The 20,185-nt window shown below is 36.2% G+C and overlaps 1 protein-coding gene across 5 annotated transcripts in view; it reads left to right on the forward strand.

The window, feature by feature from the left end:
- The window catches only part of STXBP5L (syntaxin binding protein 5L), a 507,599-nt gene that overhangs the window by 308,442 nt on the left and 178,972 nt on the right, over positions 1-20,185 (forward strand). For all 5 annotated transcript variants that reach the window (XM_516678.8, XM_024355609.3, XM_024355610.3 and 2 more), the window contains 2 exons: positions 4,403-4,557; positions 15,037-15,109. In XM_516678.8, coding sequence (XP_516678.3) covers positions 4,403-4,557; positions 15,037-15,109 — 228 coding nt within the window. The remainder of the gene's footprint in view (positions 1-4,402; positions 4,558-15,036; positions 15,110-20,185) is intronic.

A 20,185-nucleotide genomic window follows, 5' to 3' on the forward strand; every position in this document is an offset into this window, starting at 1 on the left:
GTTTGATGAAGACATATAGTGGGTTTCTTAATAGTTACTATTATTATTGACATCATTATTTCATGTTGTTAAAATTATTCAAGTATCCTTAATTTTTTGCTAGTCAATAATACAACTATGTGTAAATTAATCTTCATATTTGTAATGTGAAACAATCATATTATTGATGATAATTACTGTCATCCCACCTACTTGTGTACATTAGTACATTGCTTCTGTTTTTTTGTGATTACTACTTTATTACCTCTGGAGCTTAGCACACAAGGAGGTTAAAAAGCAGAGGGGCAGTAGGTTAAGAATACTAAAATTTGGCCGGGCGCGGTGGCTCACGCCTGTAATCCCAGCACTTTGGGAGGCCGAGGCGGGTGGATCACGAGGTCAGGAGATCGAGACCATCCTGGCTAACACGGTGAAACCCCGTCTCTACTAAAAATACAAAAAATTAGCCGGGCGTGGTAGCGGGCGCCTGTAGTCCCAGCTACTCGGGAGGCTGAGGCAGGAGAATGGCGTGAACCCGGGAGGCGGAGCTTGCAGTGAGCCGAGATCGCGCCACTGCACTCCAGCCTGGGCGACAGAGCGAGACTCCGTCTCAAAAAAAAAAAAAAAAAAAAAAAAAAAAGAATACTAAAATTTATTGCCACAGCAAAATGGGCCACAGTTAGGAAGTGGAATTATATAGCTATATCCCTGCTCCAACTATTACATGGCAGAAACTGTACAGTTATAAGTCAGGATGGCTGTCACAGAAACAGGAACCTTAGGAAGAGCTCTACCATATAAGCTGCAGCAGTAGGGTCTCTTACTGGATTGCATAGGTAGCACATGTAAGGGATGTGTTTTCTTCTCGGTTTTATGTCAGACCAGCCAATCGCAGACTTGCTTTACATTTCCAGAGATAAACAGCTATGTATATGGGAATCATTTATCCCCAATCACCAATTTGCTTACTGACACTCCAACTAAGATGGCCTCTAGGCTTAATAATTTTATCCTCTTCAAGATAGGAATATTGATTTATATACTGACTACCACTAGAATTATTAGGTGCTCTTAAGCTAAAGAAAATTATTTTCTGCTAATCTTTTAATCTGTTCCTATTACGGCAGCCTACTGATAGGCTTTATGTATAATTAAGTTCTCCAAGCCTCAATATACCCATCTGTTAAATGGAGATAATAATAGTAGTTATCTCATTGGGATGTTATAAGGATTAAACAAAAGAATGCATGTAAAATTCTGCATGCGATGCCTAGAATATCATAAATACTCAATATATGTTAGCATTTAATATTTATTATGTTACACAACTTGTTTAATCTTGTTGCCTTCATTGGAACAAACTTTTAATGCTGTTTTCTTTATGTATTTTACAAATTATACATACAGTAAAATTAACTATTTTTCTTTTGGTGTACAGTTTCATGTTTTTAAACACATGTATGATTTCTAAAACTAGCACCACAATAAAAATAAAGAATATTTCCATCATTTCCCACAACTCTCCCTTTCTGTCCCTTTATAGTCACTCCTCTCCCCAACTCCTAACCCTTGGCAACCACTGATCTGTTCTCCATCACTATAGTTTTGCCTTTTGGAGACTGTTACATATAAGTGGTTATATATTATGTAACCTTTTAAGCCTAGCTTCTTTCACTCAGCAGAATGCCTTTGAGATTCATCCAAGTTATGTATCCATAATTTGTTATTTTTTATTAATGCTTTCTTTAAGTATGAGGACATTTCAAGTATATGGTCATTTAATTCTTTTCTAAGAATCCATCTGATAGGTATCCCTTAATAGAATCTTTGTATTAAATAACACCTGACACAGTTTAGTCTGGTACAACATTTAGTGTGGTACAGCATTATCAAACAACTGTGTTCCTTTAATCACTAATGATATTCATGCAATAAAAAGGATCTGTAATCTAATAAATGTGAGAAATTTTGAATTCTATAAAAGTAAATTGGATTGCTTGCCATATGATTTCTCAGAATTTTTAACATATGCTATGAAATGCAAAATTCCTGAAAGGAGATATGGTTTTGCAAGTGCAAATTATCAAATCATCAAAATTAATTTTTTTCTGCTCGACAACTACCAAGTTGTATTCCACAGTTTGGGAAACATTAAACTAAAAATGAAAAATGTGGGCTTTTGAGTCTGGGTTTGAATCTTTGTCCTGGTACTCACTAGCTGCTTGACCCTGGACAAGTTTAATCTGCATTAATCCCAGATTCTTCATGTATAAAATGGGACTAATAGTACTTTCTTCATCAAGGTTGTTGTGAGGATTACACAAAATTTACTTTATATATACACATAGCACAATATATGCCACATGGTAAGCACTCAGTAAATGGTAGCTATTTATTACTAGAGGCAATATATAGGAGTGTTTAGAATCATAGGCTTTGGAGTCTGGTAGATCTCAATTTTCTTTTGGTTGTTGCTTCTTAGCTGTTATTTAACCTCATTAATAAAATGAGGACATTGCTTATGAGTATTAAAGATGATAATTAAATATTTAGTACAGTTAACCATGAGTGGTTCCCTGAGCACTTTCCTGAGGAAATAACTTTTTATTCAATCACTCAGTAGTTTATAGAGAAATGCATATATATTAACAACTAACTTCAGACCCAGAGTATTCTGATGCAGAGTCGTAATTAGAGCAGAAGAGGTTTTACTTCCTTTCAATATTAGAGAGGACATATTTCCAATGTATATACAAAAAAGCAGGGGGGGTACATTGCTCCTTATCCTATGTTTGGATTAGTATTAGGGGATGAGAGTAAATTCACCTACTTTTACACAGGAAAAAAATAGATACGTATGGCCTTTATTAATATTAATAGTAGGTAGTTAAGCTTAATATTATTATTAATATTATGAAAAGATACTACATTCTCTTAAGTCGTGGCCTTTTTTTGCAAAACAGAGCAAAAAACAAAGGTAAAAACCCCCACACGATTTCATAAATAACTATATTAGAAATGCTTTTTAAATCTGGATAAATCTTATTAATAATATAAATATACATTTTATAGAAATAACAAATGTGCTTTTTAATGGCACCATTAGTAGGTTGGTCATTTACCATATCAAATCACTGGTGCAAGACTATTACTCAAATCAACTGAAGTAAAATAAGTTAGAGTATTTTTGTTTATTTTGCTTATAACTCAAATATTTATGTCAGAATATTAAGATAGAATTATAAATAGAAAATAATACACACATTTTATATGTATGTTTGTATAGAAGCTTTGTTAAAAAAAAACCCTTTTTGGTTATATAGCCAGCATAAGATTAGTAAATGTCCCACTGATAATGTTTGGCGCCACACACAGTACAAAACGGAAGAGAAAAGGAAATCTTACAGAGCGATTTCTAGAAACAAGTAGATTCTTCAGCTTAGCAAATAGGATGTAAGTGAATTATGTAGATGAGCATTATATTCTCAAATAATTTGATACAATAAAAGCCTCTAGTTCTTTAAAAAAATTAGAAAAGAATATTTTCAATTTGGTATTTACTTCTTACTTCTTGAAAATACTTCTTGCTAACACACTTTTTCTTTTGTACACATACACTAGAGATATGTAAGTATTGATTTGAGAAATGAAAAATGAAAAACTGTGAAATGACTTCATAATTTTCAGATAGCTATAATGTTTTAGAGGAATCTTAACCCCACTCTATTATCTAATTATATCTTATAAAGCAACAGACCAAAAATCTTGTTTAAAGTTAGTTGAGCAAGATATATGGAGTTTATACTGATCTATAGACTGGCCACAAGTAAAATAGAAAAGGCAATTTATCTTTGATTAGCTATCCTTCTCTTACATATTAGCTTTCTCCATCTTTTTATCTTTACTCTTTTTTCACAGAAACTCCATTATCTAGAATTCTTATTTTACCCTCTGCCATTCTGAGCTTTCCACTGTCACATTTCATTTTATATTAAAATTTGTCTCTTTTCTCTTGTACAGATTTTAGGCTCCATAGGCCAGCTAATTAATCTGATATTCTGACATAGACTAATATTCCAATGATAGTGATTTAGAGTTTGGGAACCAAGTAAAGTATGTGAAGATGTCCTTTTGAGAGTCAGTGAGCACATCTACCTTCCTCCAAGCTCACTGCCTTTCCCCAAACCTACCCCAATATGTTTAGACTGGTCCATTAGTAAATTTAATGTGAGAATGTACATCTAGAAAGTGGGAAATGGTAGAATAGTAGGTTATTGAATGAGAAATTTTGAGCCGGGCAAGTTTTTTGCTGTCTGTCATGTTATATGGTATGCAACAAAACCTGTTCTTTATAGGTTCAGTCCTGTGACTTTGTGTCATTTTAAAGGACTTCTGAGTCTCATTAATGTTTTTTCCTATGTAGCGAACCATTCATAATATTCTCTGGTGGGCTGTCCTATGACAAAGCTTGTAGAAGACCAAGTTTAACCATCATGCATGGAAAAGCAATTACAGTACTTGAAATGGATCATCCTATTGTTGAATTTCTAACTTTATGTGAAACGCCCTATCCAAATGGTAAGTAACTAAAATGAAACTATTAATGTTGAAAATCATTTTGGAAATGACAAGTTTCTAACAAAATTAAGGTTAAATATTTTCAGATGTCTACTGTGGTATAACGCTGTGAGCTACAGGTGCTGGAACAGGTTCTGCAACTGTACCTACTTGAGAAACTGGAAATAACACAGATGTAGTACAGCAATGCTGGCATTTCAGGTTCTAATATCAGGTAAGTGCTTTAAACTTTGATTAGATGGTGGAAGCTGAGCTGGGAGGGTCTGATAAGGGTCCAGGGTGAAATCACTTGGGGAAGCTGAGGTCTCTTAATAGCCTCTCTCAGACCAGCTCCATCAATTCCATCCCAAAGCCAATCAAAGTTAAAGCACTTACCTGATATCAGTAATCTGTAACTGTGGTGGTGCTGCATCTGTTTCACATCTGGCTTTGCTTCAGATGCAACTGCAGCACCTCTGATTACTCTAGTAATGCAGATGTGTGGTTAATGACTTTTTAAAATTTTGAGAATAGTCAGAAGGGACTTTGGGAGGAGAAATGCTTATATATTTTTATTATACTGAATATAAAGACTTTTTGTAAACATAACAACTAGTCTAAACTTATTTGCAATCTGTATAATGAAATCTAATAATGATGAAATATTTTAATAATGTGGCCAGGTGTGGTGACTCATGCCTGTAATCCCAGCACTTTGAGAGGCCAAGGCAGGCAGATCGTTTGAGTCCAGGAGTTCAAGACTGGCCTGGGCAACATAATGAGATTCCATCTCAAACAAATAAATAGATAAATAAATAAATAAATCTAAAAAGTGAGAAAAGTGAAAACATAAAAAAGGAAATATGAGTCATGTTAAAACAACATAGTATGTGTATATACATTACTATATTTTTAAGACGAAATATGCAGATATAAGAGAAAGAGCACTGGACTTGGGGACAGAATATGTGAGGTTATGATTTAGCTCTGCCACTTACAAGCTAGGTGACCTTGGGCAAGTCACTTTACATTTATTAGTTTTATTTATGGTTTGTAGAAAGAGAATAGTAATATGGTCTCCACATGACTACTGGAAGGTTAAGTGAGCATACTTCTTAAACTATAAAAATATATATGTTGTGAGTTCCACTATTATATGTATTAACTTAGTTTATTTAGTCTCACATTTAAAAGATGGGATAAATTGATATTAAATAATAATCAATGTAGCACTTTATTTCCAAAGTTACTAGGACAGACAATTTACTTATGTTTTTAATTGTCAAATAATTATCGAATCATTCTATGGCCCCAGTACTACAAGAACTTGTTGAGCATACAGATAAAGTATTGAACTAATCTCTGATATCAAATTGCATAAAATCTGGTCAGATGAGTGAGATTATTATGACTTGTTAAGTTTAAGTAATGAAAGACCTTAATTAAGTGCTGAGTTGTATGGTTCAGAGTATAAATAATGTATTAATTTTTAAGCTAAATAGTCGTGGTTTCATGCATAGTAATAGCAGTTTTTGGAAAGAGAGAAAGGTAAGTCTGATTATGAGAGAGTAGAGTTGTTTAGAGAACAGAAGAAGAGAGAAACTGTCTTACAATATTTATGAATCATCAGAATATAAGTGTTTTTTGGAGTTACAAAAATGAATAATGAAAGAATGTAGGAAGAAAGAACAGAAGACCAACAGCTGAGCTTAGGAAAATGCCTCCTATGAAAAGCCTTGAGGAAGAAGATGTGTGAGCAATAGAAATTGAGAATGTGTGGTCTGTGTGTATATAAATTTCTGCACGTTGGTAGAGATGTTAGGACAATTTCTAATAAGGTTCAATAAAGCATAAATGCAATGTAACCATTCCTATTCACTTTCAAGCCATATATAAAAATCTTTGTTTTTTAGCAATGTGGTAATGAGGATGGAACTTTTCACTTGTCAAAAGCTAGGAGATGTACTTTAACTCTATTGACAGTGCTGGAAAGGTTTCTGACCATATATCCATCTCAAGCAGAACCTAGTCCAAACCAGGACCCCAGAAACCTTCCTAATCTAGCTCCTTCATTAGAGGATTATTCTCCATGTAAATCACATCCTTGAGTACATCCCCAGCTGTAATCTCTGGGATTATCATTGGTGTTGGATTGTGCCCCAGGACTCTCGGGGCACAATTGGTAGCTCGTGGAGAGGAGGGTGAGCACTGTTAGTGAGGCCAACTCGAGAGATGAGAATTAGGGTAAAAGCCATTTCTGAGGCCAGATCTCCTGGTGAGATAATGCTAATATTATTTCACCCTTTTTGGGAGAAGGAAATATGGACCTGGCAGATTTGTACAAAATTCTTTCCCAGGAGCTGTACAGAGGCCAATGGGACAAGCAGAAATGACTGCCAATGAGGAGTCCTAATTGGAAGGGGATCAGTAAAGATTAGAGACTACCACAAATGTGTTGGCTACCCTGACCACCTAGATGAATTTAGAACTCTACGAAGGAACATTGAAAGCATGCCAGGGTTAAGGAGGACTAAAGAAAGGGCCTTGGGCCATGGCAGGCTAAATGCCACACCACAAATCTTTGCCAATTGGGCTTTTATTATTCCTTTGGTCTGTTTCACCAGTCCAGAGGACTAGAGGTGGTAAGCACAATGGAGATGTTGATAAATAGGCCAAATTATACAAATGTTTTCAATAATTTGCCCTGTAAAATGAGTTCCTCGTGCATTATGAAGCCCTTGAGAGACTTCTCAGGTTGTTATACATTTTCCAACAGGGCCTTAGCTACTGCCATGGCTATGGCCTGTTGACAATAGAAGGCTTCAATGCAATGCTAAAACATGTAAACTGTAACTAGTACATACTGATATCCTTGAGAGACAGGGAGCTGAAAAAAATATTGTTGCCATGCCTCAAAGGGACTTTTTGGTAATGTGAAGTGGTCCATGAAGGCACGAAATGGTTTTCCAATATGGTATTGTGGATATATTTCACACAGATACTAAGGTTGTGAGCTATCCCAAGGCATGCTTGCCATCTGTATAAATAATTGGCCGTTTTACCTTTGGCTAAAAGACATGTCTAGTAAGAGCATGCAGTTCTGCCTGTTGGACAGACCTGACATCAGGAAAGGTAAGTAAAGTGGCAGAATTAAGCAAGTTATATTGGGTCATGGTAAGGGGAGGTGAGTATAGAAAAAGAACTGCATAGTTTGCTAGACTTCTTGTGATGTGAATTGAGGAGAGCCCCATTAGAGTGTGGAACACAGATAGTGAGGGGGGCCCCGTTACTATTTTCATTGTGGCTTTTACAAAAGAAGAGACAACATCAACTTCTTTGAGACAAGGAGACTATAGTATCCTATGGGTACGGTTTGTGTCCAATTCTGATATTTTAATTCACCTAGTTGGTTAGATTTTAAAAGGGGAAATCCCCTGAATGTCCCGAGAGCATCCGTAGTCTGGACTGGGGAAAGAGGGCTAGGGGACTCCATCAGGATTTAGTTATAACCAAATGTTAGAGGATCTTAGGAGAATTCAGAATCTAGTCCAGTCTATAGCCAAATAACAAGGACTTTAGGGCAATGCACAATGTTACAATCTAATAACAGATACAATTTTGCTTTTCTTAGAAGCATAACTTTTCCTCTCCACATTGATCATATAAGAAATCTCAGCTATTAGAACCTCTTGAAGCTAGATGGCCAGACCAAGTCAGGCATTAGATTTTACTTATAGTCTTAAGGTTCTTGGGCCTACCAGGAAGTGATAGTTTTTACTTACTCACTGTAAAACTAGGAACTCTTGAAGACAAGCATTTTAGGCACATTTTTACATATAACATTTCAGTACATACCTTGGTAATATAACCAATGTTCCCAATTGTATCCTGCTTTCAAGAGAGATAAGATTTTTATTTAACTTATATAAATAAAAATAAGAATATTCATTTATAGCTTCTGAATTTTAAGGAATCAAGTAGGGAGAAAAAGCAAACGCTTCCACCTTTGTTCAATAGAGGATACTTTACCAAAATATTGCAAGCTATAGATAGCTTATGTCAGAAAATTTCCTTGAATTTGGAAATCAAAACATTTAAGCAACAAAAACATTATCCTTATCAATTACTTAATTTCATTTAAATAATTCTGTTTGGTTGGCCAGGTGCAGTGGCTCACACCTGTAATCCCAGCACTTTGGGAGGCTGTGTGGGAGAATAGCTTGAGCTCAGGATTTCAAGACCAGCCTGCACAACATAGCAAGATCTGTCTCTACTAAAAGTCAAAAAAATTATCTGGGTGTAGTGGTACATGCCTGTAGTCTTAGCTACTCCAGAGGCTGAGGTAGGAGGATCAAGCTTGAGCCCAGGAGATGGAAGCTGCAGCGATCTATGATTGCACCACTGTATTCCAGCCTGGGGAACAGAGTAAGACTGTTTCAAAAAAATTTTTTTTCTTTATTTTGATTAGCAATTTTGGACTATAGCCCATTGCAAATACTTCTAGAGAATTTAAAACAATAACTGTGGATGACAAAAACCCAGAACAATTATAGCCAAAGATATGATGAGAATTTCCAATTGACAAGGCAATTTAGATGTTTTGGTGGCATACAATCATTTAACATAATAATCATTATTATGGCACATATCTTGGCATATCAGAATTTTATACAATTTTACACTTTTTAATAAAGCCACAAATATAATTTAAAGGAAGTTAAACACCATTCATAATTTGACAGCACTTCCTGTATTATTTACCAAATAAACCTAATCATTTAATATCTGTACAAGATGAGAGATAAACCCTTTGAGGCTCTTCAGGGGGCCTATGTGGAAAATTGTAAAATTAATTTTAGGCCAAAAGGCTTAACTTAAGATTTGGGTCCTGGAGAGACCTGCCAAAGATGTTAAAAATTTCAAAAACTACTTTCTTTAATAGAATGGTGTTCACTGCTAAATAATAGTTACTTATTCAACCAAAGTAAGAGTAAAAATCAGAAGATTTCAAAAGCAATACAGAAAGTTACATGGATGTGAAAACCTTAACCCTTGTAAAGTTCAGTTTTCTGAAGTAGTCAAAACCCAACAAGGACAGCATGAAGTACAGGAAGTTTCCTTGGTAAAACACAGAATCTGTGTTTCCTAGGCTCATATATTCCTTGAGCAAGGAATATGTGGTTCTTAGCAAGAGCATATGAAGTTCTGGTTACATAAAATAATTCAGACACATAAAGAAAAGCCAAGAGTACTCAATCAAGTTATACCGAGTAAAACATTGCTTTTCTGGACCTTCAGGATAAAAGTAAAACCAGAGAAACTAGGTGGTTCTCAGGAAGAAATGTGACAGAAATAGAAATTTGTTTGTAATTCAGAGGATGGTTGTTAAACACATTTCAGAATTAAAAATCAAAACCTCTTGCAATCTTACTAAAAGCAATTGAACCTTTGTTGGCTGGGTGCAGTGGCTCATGCCTGTAATCCCAACACTTTGGGAGGCTGAGGCAGTGGATGGCCTGAGGTCAGGAGTTCAAGACCAGCCTGGCCAACATGGTGAAACCCCCGTCTCTACTAAAAATACAAAAATCAGCTGGGTGAGGTGGCACACATCTGTAATCCCAGCTACTCGGGAGGCTGAGGCAGAAGAATCGCTTGAACCTGAAAGGTGGAAGTTCCAGTGAGCCGAGATCATGCCACTGCACTCCAACCTGGGCGATAGAGTGAGACTCCATCTCAGAAAAGAAAAGAAGAAAAGAAAAGAAAAGAAAGGAAACCTTTGTTGTTTTAACATAGGTGACCAGATTTTTAAACTTTGTATCAGTGTATTTTAACATCAAAGTTTATTCTTTAGAAAGACTGTCACAAATAATTTCTTTTAATTATAGCCAGCTTAATCACACCCAGAATTTCCTTCATAAGTTCCCATTCATGAACCTTATCATGATTTACTCAGACCATCTATGGATTACTGAGACACCCTGCCTCACTCTATACTTCCTCTTTCTTCTTAAGTAACCAGTTATATCACTCTAGGAAAAAGATTTACCATGCAAGACTATCTCATGCAAAATTATTCTCTTATCTTTACATCTATAACTCTCCTTACATCTCTTTCTGTCTCTACTATTTACAGTTCCTTTCTATCTTGTTTCTATTTCCTTCCTAAATCCACATTTTGACACTCCCTTTAGATAACCTTTGAATTAGAAAAAGTTATTTTTTCCCAATAAAAGACATTTTTTTCCTCTTATAATTTTTTTCTCTTATTAAACACACCTTACTTTGGCATACTTTATATACAGAATTATATATCAATTGGAATTTTTAGCTTCTGGTAACCTTAAATTTTATTAAAAACATAGGAAACACAAAATCTTGAATTGCCTGTTACATATCATTATTTAACAGATAACAACCATTTTATTTTTATTATTTTTCATTTTTTTACTTTTTAGAGACAGGGTCTTGCCCTTTTGCCCAGGCTAGAGTGCAGTGGCATGATCATGGCTCACTGCAGCCTCAAACTCCTGGGCTCAAGCAATTCTCTCACCTCAGCCCCCCAAGTAGCTGAAACTCCAAGTGTGTGTCACCATACCTGGCTAATTATTTTATTTTTTTGTAGAGATGTCTTGCCTTGTTACCCAGGGTGGTCTCAAACTTCTGGCCTCAAACAATCCTCCCACCTTAGCTTCCCAAAGTGCTGAGAGTATAGGCGTGAGTCACCATGCTTGGCCAAGAGCCATTTTATAATTGTCAGAAAAACGTGTTTCCCTATAACATATTTTTATGCATATTTAGTCTTTCTCTTAGTATTTCTAGTCTTTCTATTAAATTTAAGAAGCCAAGGACAACCCTATTTATGTTCAGCAGTTTGTTTCAGTTTTTATCGTATTTGAAAATGACTTGTACATTTAATGAGTTATCTATTATTTAATTTAGGATTTCAGATTACATAAAATTTATAGCTATTTATCCCATTTACCTTTATTTATCTATTTTTAGCAGTGTGCTGAGATTACTTATGAAAACTGAGATAATAGACAAACTAGTCATTATTCCAAATTATTTATCTATTACTTATTTTATATAACTGCATATCAGGCAAATATTATAAAAGTAATGACCTTAAAGTCAAATAATTCAGAGGACACAGGCATTCCCATCAAATCAACAACCTTAGACTAGTCCCATTTGCCAAAAGATTTCTAAGTCAAATGTGAACTTGAAAAGTGCCTGGTCTTATTTGCTTAATTTATGAGTACTCATCTGTTTATAAGCCAATTGGGTACCATAGACAAATACAACCAGACTTGTACATGCAGCCAGATACAAGTCTGGTTGTATTTGTCTATATCAGGCAAATATTATAAAAGTAATGACCTTAAAGTCAAATAATTCAGAGGACACAGGCATTCCCATCAAATCGACAATCTTAGACTAGTCCCATTTGCCAAAAGATTTCTAAGTCAAACATGAATTTGAAAAGTTCCTGGTCTTATTTGCTTAATTTATGAATACTCATCTATTTATAAGCCAATTTGGTACCATAGACAAATACAACCAGACTTGTACATGCAGCCAGATACAAATAATGATCAAGCTTTAATTAAAGCTTTAGCCATATGTCAGGCATAACTCACTAGTTAAAAGGGATAGTTAGATTCAAACTTCGTCACTGTTAAACTAACAATTTTAGTTTAAATTTTTCTGTTCCACGTGGCTGAAGCCCCTTACTGAATTTTAGAGAAACCAGAGTAGCAAAGTAGTCGGGCGGACCGGCAGGAAGAGAGGAGCTAGTTGAAGAAGGTTAGCTCTAGAATCAATTAGAAAGCCAATGAGTCTCTTTTCTACATTAGATTACCTAAGGTTCCTAGATCATAGAGGATCCCCAGTCCCATTATTTTTAATCACTATCAGAAACTGGTATCTGGTGGGCTGATTAATGGACAGCTTCTTTCTCTACCTGCCAGGATGATTAGGGCACTCCCATTTCCAATGGTCCTCTTGTTTATAATATGCACATTGTGGCCTCAAGAGTGTACGGCCATTTTGGCCACCAGTGGGGTCCCTAAGGGTCTTACCCATGGCCATTTGTTTTTCCTAGCATGCTCCATGTTGTGCCTCGACTGGTTGTGGCCAAGAGCCACAGCAAGCAGCATAGCTTGTTGTCTCATGTCGCATTGCTTTTGCCCTTCCTGGACTTGAATAAGATGATTAAATGCCTTAAAGGCAATCTCGACTACTGGAGATATTGATATTCCCAACACCTTTTCTACTTTTTGTAGTTTTCCTCTTATGCCAGGGGCACTCTGACTGATAAAACTCTCAGGTTACCTAGATGTTCAGGGTTAATGTTAGTGTATTGCCTGAAGGCTTTAAGGACCACAAGAAAGGAAGAAGCATTTTCTTTGGCCACTGTTGTACTTTTATGGCTTGTGCTGCTGGAGTCCTGCTACAATTAACATTCCCCATTTTGCTTGGAAGTTTATCTCAGATGGCTAGAGCAAGGCCCTGCACTAGAAAGAGATATATATATTTTGGGTCTGCAATGTGGTACTTATGGAGATTCCTTCCCAGTGAATCACCCAATGGGTTGGGTATCCTCTAGTCACCTGGGAGTACCTAAAAGGGCTGGAGGGAGCAATGTAGTCCCTCTATTAAATAATTTTCTAATTAGGCTGTTTCTGTGCCATCAAAATATTTACTGCTGCTTAAGCCAAATATTACTGCTCATATCAGAATACAAACAGAAACAGAAAAAGCCAATCAAACAAGACAAACCACAGCATTTTGGACTCTGAGTTTGATCCCCTCAAAGGGAGCAAACAGACAAGGCTCAAACTTGTCCCTGCAAGCTTCCGACATCTTTAGTCCATTCTGGATGGAGAAGGTTGACCTCCAGCCGATAATCAAGCAAATAATTTACTCAGTCTAGTTGACTGGAACAGACAGCGACCCTGAGTCAGGCCTCCTTGGCTGCCACTGGCAGCTCCTTCAGGGTTTGCTGAGTGGTCTTAACAACATAAACAAGTGACTAGACAAACCCTAAACTTGACACGTATACATATACACATCCAAGTTCCAAGTTCCCAGTCAAGTTCCTAGTCAAATTTATAATCAAGAGTGCCACGTGAACATACCCCCTTATTCTTCTTTCAATCAAAGTTGAAATCCCCTAACAAAACCCCCTTGTGGAGGTTGACAAGGCTCCCTAGTGGAAGTTGATAAGAAAGGAGCTGAGAGTTGGTTACTTGTACAGAGATTAATTCACCACAAAATAAAAATAAAAAAGAGGAAAAAAAATGTGTTCCAAAATTCAAAACTTCTTTTTGCTGCAAAAATGAAAGTAAAAGCACCAAAAGTCAGCAGGGCCATGCTGGGGAGACAGGAACCAAGAGCAAATCACTGAGTAAAACACCTGGACAGCTGCTCAGACCCTCAAGTGGATCCCATCCCTGATATGGAGCTGGTGAGCCACAGTCAAAACTGTCCTGAAAGGATTTAGAGAAGTCCGATCTGGGTCACCAACTTTGTTATTGAACTAAACTGGGTCCATTTGCCCATGCACAATGGAAAGCCAAACACTGAAGCAGCAGGTTTTTGCAGCAAGAAAGGTTTATCGTGAGTGAACTGGCAAGGAGACAGATCTCAAATCTGTCTCCCCAAGCTGGGGATTCAGGAAGGTTTTATAGTCAGAGCGTAATAAGTCATGATCTGATTGGATCTTGCCATAGGATGATGCCAGGAGGTATGCTCTGACTGGATCCTTCCCTGGTGTGATACCAGGGCTCTATCTGATCGGATCCTGCAGCCTACCATGCAATGTATGCTTCTTAATTTTAATCCCTGTTCCTTGTTCTGGGCACTTAGGTTCTACCTGTGGTTGCATGCTTGGTTTATCTTGGCATGTTCAGGTTACGTGGCCTTCAATCTGGGAGTCCATGGCAACTGAAGAGCTTTGTTATGTAAAAGTTGAACCAGATTGATATGATATGGTTATACAACCTATAAATATATTTCAAATTACATTGAATTGAAAGTAAACTTTTTATTATAAGCAGTGTTGCTCTTATACGGATGTGAATGTATGTCATATCCCAGAGAAGCAGAGATACTATTCCCTCAGTACATCTCCCTGTGGGCATAAAATCACATCTAAAATACAAAGGTTATGGAAGAATAAGATAAATGTTTGTGAGATCAGGTGACAGATTCACTGTCTTCACATAATCCAATATTGTCATCACTGCATGATTATTGAGATATATTTATACTGTGCTACTCTTAAAATTTTTTTCTTGTTCTTTCTAGTGATCTTAATATTAAATTTGAGAAGCACAACTTTTTTTAAGTGCTCTTTGTTACTTCTTACTTTGGCTTATAGTTTGGTCTTCTCACATCATTTAAATAATATTTGTATAGGGATAAAGGAAATGCAATTTTGCTGATTTTATAGTGTATACAATATGAAAACTTGTCATTTTTTATTTTTACTTGTAGAATTTCAAGAACCCTATGCTGTCGTGGTACTTCTGGAGAAAGATCTCATTGTAGTTGATCTGACACAAAGCAAGTAAGTTATCCATGTACAGATTAACACTTTTAAACTCTATTTATTTTAGATTATTGGCATTTGTATTCTTTCAATAGGAAATATTCTTTGTGTGAATATTGGTTTGCTAGAATTACAGAAATGCACTTTGGTTCAATGGTGAAAATTAAACAAGAGGAATTTGGGAAACACTGAGAAAATTGTGAGACAACTTAAAGGCAGCACCTGATGTTTGGACAGAAGCATTGGAGACTCAGGACACATAAAATTGATCACATTTTTGTTGTTTCCTTAAATAAAATCAATCATTATGAAAACTTGTACAATGTGATAGCTGAGTAATGGAAAATGACACATGATAGAAGTATTATTGCACTACTGCTGCAGACAACACAGAAGACCAGAATCTCAGGGGCAGAGAAGACAGGGGCCTTCTTTTACTTTTTTTCCTTTTTCATTATGTCACAGGCAATTGAAACAACTGTAGAATAATGCTATAATAGTGGTGCTCTCCACTCCTTTACATTGTCAGTAAAAATCTAACTATACATTTTTATTATAATGGTAATAGCATGAAACTAATTTCCATCATTGTATGTTCTTCACCCACTGATCTTTTAGCCTCATATATTTGTAACACAATTTTGTAAGTTGTCTCTCCTTGGCCTGGAATGACTTTCTCTTCATTTTTTCTTCTTATTAATATCTGTAAGATTCTCAAGTCAGATATCACTTCCTTATTTAAAAAAAATTCATTATCTATATAATTTGGCCACATATTCTAGTATGGGCTCTCATACCCCCCACATTTCTCTCTTCATAGCTTTTGACACAGATACAATTTTCTATTTGCTGTTGCTTAAAGATTGTCTCCCCACTAGGCTGTAGGCTCCATGAAGGAGGGGCTCTGTCTCCACATGGAGTCAGCTCTCAATAAATTTTTGTTGAATAAATCAGTCCAAATTCTACTCTTCAAGTTGTTTGTAAATGTAAGATCCAGGGTTCTTCCTCATACTAATTTGCAGATATTGTTCTCGGAATTTGGAAAGGGATGTAGGATTTGGGCCATTAAATCATCATAACTGGGAATTCTGCTTAGCTGCCCTATTTATCAACATTAACACTTTTTGGGTAGATGTAAGGATTTATGCTTATTCCTCTAAGAAGTTCTAATATGAGTCTTATTAAAACATACTCTTCTAATCTCATTGGTACTCAACTCTTCTTTCTACGTCATATTTGTTGGTTACTCATACTTTGTCTAAGTATCTAACATCTTTGCAGGCCCATTATACTTTACCTTTCATGCCCACTTTCTTCAGTATATATATATTTTTTAATTTAAATTTTGTTTTATTGTGATAGACTATGTATAACATAAAAGTTACCATTTTATGTACACATACATTCTTGTGCTTTTCATTACCCTATATAAGTATGTGAATTAACATTTTGCTTGCAAGTTTTCATCTAACATTTACCTTCTTTAGCGTGTATTAAAATCTATGTGGCATTCCCATTTCATTGGTTATTACATGAAATTTAACATGTCAAAAACTGAGTATGTTCTCTTTCCCTCCAAATGGTTACCTCTCAGCTATATTGAATGTTAAACAAGTTGTAACTTTGGAATCTCTTTCAATTTTTTTCTTTTTATCTTTTTCTTTCCATTTAATCCCCAACCCAAAGGCAAGCATTAGGGTTTACAAATTATTTCTATTCTTGATTTCTTTATGTCTAAATTCCTCTAGTAAATTTTTAGTTATTATTTCTCTTTTAAATATCTTTTTGCCTACTCTTTGCCAATGTACTAAAATAATTTTTCTCAAAAATTTTCTCAATATTTCACTTTGTCAGGAGCCTATTATCGTTACCTCTTGCTATTATCAAATTCTAAATTGTAGGCCTGGTCTTCAAGGGGTCCATTTATCTTCTAACTCTGTAATCTTAGAAATATTAATAATTTCTACTCTGAAACAGAGAATCTCTGATATATCTAGTTTAACCTCTGGTACCTCTAGTTTAACCTACTTGTCACTTAACTAGACATGAGTTTTTCCTTTACCTGATTTTGCATATATAACTATTCTTATTTGGGATACTATCTGCAACATTTCAGATTGGTGGAAAGAGAACTCCTGCCAGAACACACACACACACACACACACTATATTCTCTGGAGATTGGACTAAACTCCTAATTTTTAATTAAGTTCCTAATAATATGGCAAAAAACTGTTTTGTAACAAGCACCTCCTACCCTAAAAAAACACAGTGTGTCAGAAGTTATAGGATGACACAGACCTGGAACGGATATAGCATAGAATAATACTAATTTCCTCCTAGTACAGTGCCTTGTACATATGATGTTCTAAATAGCTACAGGAATTTTAAATTTGAGTCTGAACTCATTTCCTTTTTAAGGTTATAGTAGGCTTGAGGATATGAAAGTTATTACATCCATAAGTCTTTATTCCAACTATGTTCTCTAGTTTACATAGGAAATGATCTTTTAGATATACACAGTCACATACACACAAACCTACATATGACACACATCTTTTCATTATTCCTGCAAAAAAATTTAAAAGTTTCCTATATATTACCTCTTTGTCTTAGTCCCTTTTATATTGTTATAAAGGAATACTCAAGGCTAGATAATTTATAAAGAAAAATTATTTGTTTGGCTCACAATTCTGATGTCTGGAAAGTCCAAGGTTGAGTGTCTGCCTCTGTTGAGGGTCTCAGGCTGTTTCTACTCATCTCAGAACGTGAAGGGAAGTCAGAGTGTGCAGAAATCACATGGTGAGAAAGAAGGCAAGAGAGAGAGGGGACAGGTTTCAGGCTTTTTTAAACAACCAGCTCTCATGGGAACGAAGAGTGGGAACTCGTCCTTAAGGGAAGACATTAATCTATTCATGAGGAATCTGCCCCTGTGAAGGGGAAAGACATCCCGATCATAGCATTCTTCACCTGAATCCCCCAAACTCATGTCCTCACATAAAAGATACAATCATTCCTTTCCAATAGTCTCAAAAGTCTTAATTCATTTTAACATCCATTCAAAAGTTCAAAGTCCGAAGTCTCATCTGAGACACAAAGTAAGTTACTTTCAGCTGTAAGCTTATAAAATATGAAACAAGTTCTTTACTTCCAAGGTAAAAATGGTTGTATAGGTATTGGGTAAACATTTCCATTCCAGTAGGAAGGCGTAACAAGTCTCATGTAGCTTTAAAACACAGCAGAGTAGACATTAAATCTTAAAGCTCCAAAATAATTTTCTTTGACTCCATGTCCTGCATCCTGGAAACATTGGTGCAAGGGGTGGGCTCCCAAGACCTTGGCAGTCCTGTCCCCATGTTTTTGCTGTGCACAGCCCATGTGGCTTTCATATGTTGGAGTTGAATGCCTGAGGCTTTTCCAGACTGAGGTTGCACACTGCTGGTGGCTCTGCCTATGTGGCAGGTTTCAGCATGGGCACCCAGGCTTTTTGATATATCCTCTGATATCTAGGGGGCGGCTGCCAAGCCTCCATGGCTCTTGTGTTCTGGGTGCCTGCAGACTTAACACCATGTGGATGCCACCAAAGCTATGGCTTGTGCCCTCTGGAGCAGCAACCCCAGCAGTAGCTGGGTCCATTTGAGCCATAGTGGGAGCTGGAGTTGTAGGGATGTGAGGAACAGTGACCCAAAGGGGCACAGGGCAGTGGTGCCCTAGGCCTGTCCCCCAAAACCATTCTGTTCTCCTAGGCTCCTGTGACTGTGATGGGATGGGTGGCCTCAAAGATTTCTGAAATGCCTTTTGTCCATTGTCTTGACTATTAATACCTTGCTCTCTTACTGGTCATGCTAATCTCTTTAGGAAGTAGTTGCTTAGATTCCTCTCCTGAAAACACTCTTTTCTTTACTATCACATGGCCAGGCTGCAAATTTTTCAAATGTTAATGCTCGTGTCCCTTTTAATTATAGATTCTTCCTTTAGGTGATTCCATTGTGGACATAATTTAGTGTAAGCTGTTAAAAGTAACAATGCCACTTCTTGAGCACTTTGCTGCTTAGAATTTTTTTCCTCCAGATACTCTAGGTCATCGCTCTTAAGGTTAGCCTTCCATAATGCAGCCAAATTCTCTGCTACAGTGCAACAGTGCAGCCAGGTTCTTTGCTACAGTGCAACAATGGGGATATTCGCTCCAGTTCCAGTAAGTTCCTAATTTCTGTCTGAGACCTCATTAGCATAGCCTTTTCTGCCCATATTTCTGTCAGTATTTTGGTCACAACTACTTAACCAATCTCTAAGAAGTTCCAAACTTTCCCTCATCTTTTTATCTTCTGAGCTCTCCAAACGCTTCCAACCTCTACCCATCACTCATTTCTAAAGTGCTTCCACAATTTCAGGTATCTTTATAGCAACACCCTGCTCCTTAGTACTAATTTTCTGTCTTAGTCTGTTTTGTGTTACTAAAAGGAATACCTGAAGCTAGTAATTTATTTTTAAAAAAAATGTTTATTTTGTTTACAAGATTGGGCATCTGTATGTGGTGAGAACCTCAGCTGTTTTCACTCATGGTGAAAGGTGAAGCGGGGCTGAGCTGGTGTGTGCAGAGATTACATGATGAAAGAAGAAACAAGCGAGAAGGAGGAGGCTCCAGGCTCTTTTTAACAACCAGCTCTCACAGGAACAAAAAGGGAGAACTCATTCACCTCCAAGACAGGACATTAATCAATTCATGAAGGATCTGCCCCATAAGCCAAACACCTCTCATTAGGCTCCACCTCCAACACTGGGGACTAAATTTCAAGATGAGGTTTGGAGGGGACAAACATCCAAACCATAGCACTCCCATTGAAAGAAAGTCAAAATTTACTTATATTTTAATATTTATAAGGATACTAAATAAATATTTACCATTGTATATAGGTAAAGTGCTTGGTTTATTTTTAATGAATTAACTAAGTAAACTTGTTATATAATAGTTTCAGATTAATAGAATTCATTGTATCTATATTAGCAAAACAATGCCACTGTGGAATGTTAGAATTATGAGAAGTAAATTTTGAGCTTGAGTAAAATTTTACTAGTATTAATATTACATTTTATA

Source organism: Pan troglodytes, chromosome 2, assembly GCF_028858775.2.
Source record: "Pan troglodytes isolate AG18354 chromosome 2, NHGRI_mPanTro3-v2.0_pri, whole genome shotgun sequence".
Taxonomy (NCBI): domain Eukaryota; kingdom Metazoa; phylum Chordata; class Mammalia; order Primates; family Hominidae; genus Pan; species Pan troglodytes.